Source organism: Camelus ferus, chromosome 6 (genome assembly GCF_009834535.1).
Source record: "Camelus ferus isolate YT-003-E chromosome 6, BCGSAC_Cfer_1.0, whole genome shotgun sequence".
Classification (NCBI taxonomy): domain Eukaryota; kingdom Metazoa; phylum Chordata; class Mammalia; order Artiodactyla; family Camelidae; genus Camelus; species Camelus ferus.
In genome coordinates, this window is record NC_045701.1 from 89230295 (window position 1) to 89236294 (window position 6000).

Sequence of the window (6000 nt, forward strand, 5' to 3'; positions counted from 1 at the left end):
TAGCGTCCTGCCCTGGAGCTACAGAGTTGGGGCCCTCATAAAGGACCTATTCAGGGCCAGAGGCTCTGACTTTTCTTAAAGGCCCAGACCACCCTTGCTCCCTTCTTCCTTAAACCAACAAAAACACAAGCAAGAGAACAAACCCATCTTATTTTGAGAGGCTCAAGTTTTTAATCCAAACTTTTAAAACCAAACGGGGCCCATACAAAGGCTGCTGGAGGCCCTGGTTTCTTAGGCTAGCTAAAGGTTGGTGGGCCACATGGTGTGATGGGGGGACTGGGACGGATGTGAACACGGGGTAGGGAGAATAAAGGTGGGGTGCACAGGATGGGGGAGGGGTGGGAGAAATTGTTGAAAATACTATACTGTTTGAAAATCGCATCAGTTTAAAGTGTCAAACCTGACTTTCTGGTGTTTGAGGTTTGCCTGCCTTAGTTTGCCCCACTGGATTAGAGCAAAGAGCATTCTAGTCCAGATTTTAGTCAGTCCAGCCCAGCCCTCACAGCAGAGCCTGGAGAAAGGCCTGCTTGCATGTGCATTCACAAGCCCGCCAGGCACAGGCCCGCCCCAGCCAGGGATGGCCTTGAATACAGATGGGCCACCTCCCACCACAGCCACTTAGGCCCGTTAGGGCACCCAGCAGGGCTGTGGGCACCCTGCAGCTTCCAAGAGCAGGCTCCAGGACCACTGTTCCCCGGCCCATCAGCAGGTGCAGGCACCAGCTCAGTGGCAAACATTCAAGCAAGCTGTCTAAACAGCAAACAGTTTCAAAGAGAACACCGATGTCTGTTTGGCAAACCCCTAAATGGGTCTCTCTCTTTTCTCATGAGGAGCCCTGGAAAAAATATGAATGACCACAGGAGAGGCTGACTGTGTGCAGATGCTGGCCTCCCTAGACCTCGCATGGATAAGGGGGCCACTTTACAGAAGAGCAGAGAGAGGCTCAAGGAAGTGAAGTAATTTGCCCAAGAGAAGAGGAAGAGTGGAGATTCAAACACGAGACAGCCTGAGCCCTTTGGGTAATGGGGTTATCAACCATCTGCTCAGTGGCCACTGATAAGGAAGTGACACTTCACAGGATGCCAGAAGGAGGGCAAACCTGGGTCAGGAATCAAGAATAGGGAGTCACTGGTGTCTGCTGATTAATATTATCGGCCAAAATGACAACAGGCCAGAGATGCAAGCCAGCCCACAGCCTGAGTGGTAGAGGACCCCTGGGAGCCCCACCCAGGCGATGTTCCCACCAGCGTTGCTTTCCCAGGAAATGCTCAGAACCTCTCTGAGCCTCCACTTGCTTGGCTGTAAACTAGGGCTAACACTGCCTCCCAGGGTCCCAGTGAGGATGAGCTAAGAGCAAGGACCGAAGGCACAAGCCTGGTATCGGACTCCACATCTGCCACCACGCAGGGTGAGGCTTGTTATCTTTCTCATCTCCAGTTCACTCTCCACTCAGCTGAAAACTACAGGTGCAAACGAATATGAAAACGAATACACACACACACACAGACTGGGACATTATGCTGTACACCAGAAATTGACACACTGTAACTGATTATATTTCAATTAAAAAGAAAAAAAAAACTATAGGTGCAAGTACAGAAAAGTGGTTTCTAAGAGAAGGGCCTTTCCTTGATTCCAGGCATTCTACTCATATTGTTGGGAACACCTCAAGGCCACATATGACTTTAAGAGACAAAACTAAATGACAAGCAATCCCACTGATAACTGAAATTTGTGATAACAATGCTGAATTTTTATTTCACCCCAAAACAAAGCTTTGCCACCACAAAATCTGCAGCAGTCCCATTTCAAGTGTGCATGGGACTTGGGGGAGCATGGATTCTGCAGGGAATCCTACAGCTCCACCTCACCCACCCCTTGGTGGGGTGGACAACTCAGGTGAAGCCCCATCCTCCACTCCTGCATTGTTCACTGTGGTAGCGAAAACCTGAGCCAGGCCGGGGCCTCGTCTCCTTGTCCAAAACATGACAGAACTTCTCTGCAGGTGTGCTCTGACACTCCAGCACTTCAGTGCCCTGCAGAGAACCACACTCGCCAAGTGTCATTGATGACGCAGCTGAAAACATTTCATTTCCTAGCCACAGACAGGACTGCAGCAATCCCCCGTTTCGTCCTGCACCTAAGGAAACTGAGGCCCAGAAATCTGACCCTCCCAAGGCCCCCTAGAAGGTGAGGACAGAAAGGCTGGGACTGGGATCCCTCATGCCCCAGACGGGCAACCTTAACCAATTAAACCATCTAACTTTGAACCACTCCCACTGGCTTAAGGAGCCAGGGGTGGGAGGTAGCACGGATACAGAGTTACAAAGAGAAACCCAAGTTGTAGCCTTAGATTGCTAATCAGTAACAAAATATCCCCCTACACCCAGGCCTGTCCTGAACTTGTAGGCTAGGAAGGTAAATAAAGGAAAAACTGTGCTAGGCTGGCATCCCACCACCCCGGGTCCAGTTCCCACCCCAGCCCCCAACACAAGGCACCTGCAGAGGCCACTTGGCCATCAAACCAAAGAGAGAGCGTCCCATCCCCACCACCCCCAGGCTGTGTCACTCTGGGGGAAAACAGTCATTTAAGGCCTAGACTCATTTTCTATGAACTAGAAAGGCCTTTAAAGAGAACCAGAAAGGGCTGTTTAATCTCCACCTTCAGGCAAATAGTTCAGGCAGCAGCAATTGCCACCCAAAGTAGGAGCCAAGCTGCCAAAAATGTGGAAGGACAGGGAAGCAGGAGAGAAGCAGGAGCAAGGAGAGCCACTGACCAGAGGGCTGGGGATGGGGCCCTGGGGCCCTGGGCCCCACCTTCACACGGGTGTGCAAGGCAGTAGCTGAGCTTTCCTGAGGCCAAAGGTCCTCCCACCCACACCCTGGCTCTCCACGACTTTGGCACTTCCTGTAAGGTAACTTACAAATCCCTTCAGAGGATTTATCGCCACCTCATATCCGGGAGGTAGGGATCATCGTTTCCATTCTACAGATAAGGAAACTGAGGCACACAGAGACAAAAAGCCAGGACCCGCTGCAAGCAGAGTCCTCTGGAAAGTCTTAGAGCCTCAGTTTAGAAAGGTCCCTGGAGCCTGAGTCAAGTGCAGGACTAGTAGCAAACCAGGAAGGTGCTGACCCCCTGGTCCTCTGGCCGGGCTGCCTGTGTTCCTTCCCAGCCTTCAGGCAGCACGGAGAAGCCCAGGTGGAACTGCAGCCCCGGCACACAGGTGAACACTGCTCAGGCTGGGGCTGCCTGTTGCTCCAAATAAGAGGGCAAATTTCACTTTCGTTCAAAGGGCCTTTCATTTTCTTCCCATTAAAAACTTCCCGTTCCCCGACAAGGATTTCCAGGCAGGGGTGTGGTGCCTCCAGCCACCCCTACAGTGCTAGACTCTAATACTGGTGACTCTGCAGGAGAGAAACTTTTCTGGGGTCTGGCAGGTCTCGGGCCGCTGCCGATTCGGAGCAGGACAGGAACACGCCTCCAGCTCCCCGAGAATCACAACCCAAAACCCCACTGCGGGTGGGCTTGGAATCTCCCAACCCATAATCCGGATGCCAGCTGGAGGAGAGGTATGGAGTGGCGACCGCCGACGGGGGAAGGAGCTGTGGGCTGAGGACCCGTGCTGCCCGGCCGGTGCCGCGCTGCCCGGAGGGTGGCGTCCTTACCGTGCAGGCCGTTGGGGATGCTTCGGTGGTGCGGTGGCGCCGACAGGTCGTCCAGGGACCTGCGCGTGGCGACTGCCTTGCCGTCGGGGGCCTTGTGCGGGCCCGGGGGCAGCAGCGGGGGCGGGACGTGGTGGTGGTGGTCCGGGCTGCCGCCACTGCCGGCGCTCGACGTGCTGCTGCCGTCGCCCACGTCGCGGGTCCCCGCGCCTGCCGTGCCGCCGGCCAGTGGCCCGCTCAGGCTGGCCTGGCTGTCGATAGAACTGCGGGAGCCGGCGCCGCCGCCTGCGCCGCCGGCGCCGCCCGCGCCCCCCGCCAGCGCCGCGCGCTCCTCGTCCAGCAGCAACACCAGCTCCTTGAGCTCCAGGTTCTCGCGCAGCAGGGCCTCCTGGCGCGCCTCGAGCTCGCGCAGCTTCTGCTGCGAGCGGGCCACCTCGTGCCACACGGCGCCGGCCGCGTGGCGTCCGAAGCGCTGCCACTCGCGCGCCAGCTTGCGCCCCTTCTGCCGGTCGTCGTCGAGGAAGCAGCAGAGCTCGCGCAGCTCCTGGTTGTCGTCCTGCAGCCGCTGGTTCACGTCCTTGAGGCCGCGGATCTCCAGCAGGTGCTGCTGCAGCCGCCGGTTCACGTCGCGCATCAGGCCGCCGTGCTCCAGCATGAGGCCCACCTTCTCGCCCTCCGCACGCCGCAGCCGCCGCGCCAGCTCCTCCTTACTCCAGCGCAGCAGCTCCTCGTCCGGCACCTGGCTCAGCTCCTCCGACGCCGCCGCCGCCGCCGCCGCCGCCGCCGGGGGCTTAGCCATGGCGGGGCCGTCACCGCGGCATCGCCCGCGCCCTCGCCCGGCCGGCGCTCCCCGTGCCGGGGCTGCGCTGGGCCGGTCCGCGAGCGGGCGGGGGGCGGCTGGGGGCGTCTGCGGCCCGCCCCGCGCCGCCTCGCGCGCCCTCACGCAGCGCCCGCCCGGTCCGCCCGGGAACACGCGCGTCTCGAGGCTCGGCAAACTGGGACCGCTGCTGCGTCGGCGGCCGCCGTGCCGGGAGCTCTCCGGGCACAAGCGAAGCAGGCGGAGGCCCGCCCCCGGCCCAGCTCTGGAGCCCTAGCCGCCCCGCCCACTCCGGGAGGAGAGGGGCGGGGCGCCGCGGCCCGGCCCCGCCTCCGGAGGGAGCGAGCGGTGGGCGGAGGCGCGTCCACCTCCCCCCGTGCCTTGCGCCCGCCCGCCCGGCGCCCTGCCAGAGACGAGCTCAAGCCGAGGTCCCGCCCCATCGCCCGTCCGATTGGGTCTCTCTGGGGGTGTGTGGGAGGGGTGGGGCGCATGCGGGGGACGCCGCGGAGATGGTACAGTCCACCGCCGGGCTGCCAAACCCCCCTCCCGGCAGTTCAAGTTTCTGCGCCCGGAGGACGCGGCCTCGGCCAATCCCAGGGCTATAGGGTGCTTTTAAAATGCAGGTACGGCTGCGAGGAGGGCGACGGTGCGAAAGGTAGGGCAGGGCTTCCCTTAAAGGAGACGCACGGAAACGGGCGTCCAGCCCCTTCCCGGGCCCGCGTGCCCCCACCCGCCTCCCCCCGCCTCAAATAAACAAATACCCACGATTAGGAGGACAGCTCCCCTTCTCCCTCCCGGGGGCACCAGAGTCCAGCTTAGTCTGAGATACGACGGACAATAGGACTCTGACGGGGGGGTCGCTCTCCCCGGCGGCGGAGCAGCTCTTTGTCCCCTTCCCTGCCCTCGGCTCCTCCGCCCGCATCTCCACCCCCGTCCCTTGCCGGAGCGCGCAGAGGTTGCTGCGTTTCCACTCCAGCCCAGGGCTGTGGCTCCCGCGTCTGCGCACCGGGGCGGTACAGGGCCTCGCCAACCGTCCCAGAGCGCGGTCCGTACCCTCTTCCCTGCCCTGAGGGGGCGAAGAAGCTGGGAACACACACCGTTTCCCCAGCCAACCCGACCTCTCGTCCCGGAATTCCGGGGAGAATCTGTGATTCGCAATGTGGAGACTAGTGGGAGGGTGGAAGAAGATCTTACTGGGGTCTTAACGCCGAGGTCTTAACTCGGGGGGGGAGCGCCGAGTTGGCAGCAAAAAGCCCTCCACCCGCAGCCTGGCCTTCGCCCGGCACCCAAGTCTTCCCACAGCCTGTGAGTCCATCTCGTTATCCTAGCGTCCCTGAAGCGCATTTACGGCGCGTCTGCTGTCAGCCAGGCGGAGGGGGGCGTCCCTCCCCTGAGACCCGCAGCGAGATAAAACCCGCGCACTCGACCATGAGCGCCACGGCCTTGAGCGCGCGCCCGCGCAGCAGCTGATGTCCCCATTTACAGTTGCTCAACCATTCATTCGACAACTGTGTACA

General features: G+C 60.2%; 1 protein-coding gene across 2 annotated transcripts in view; it reads right to left on the bottom strand.

Moving 5' to 3' along the window:
- The window catches only part of CCDC85C (coiled-coil domain containing 85C), a 78984-nt gene extending 74232 nt beyond the window's left edge, over positions 1-4752 (bottom strand). Inside the window, exon 1 of one of the 2 annotated variants that reach the window (XM_032482612.1) lies at positions 3670-4752. In XM_032482612.1, the coding sequence (XP_032338503.1) occupies positions 3670-4465 (796 nt within the window). In that variant the 5' untranslated portion in view covers positions 4466-4752. The remainder of the gene's footprint in view (positions 1-3669) is intronic. The other variant, XM_006184206.3, reaches the window with a different exon arrangement.
- Between the last annotated feature and the right edge of the window lie 1248 nt (positions 4753-6000).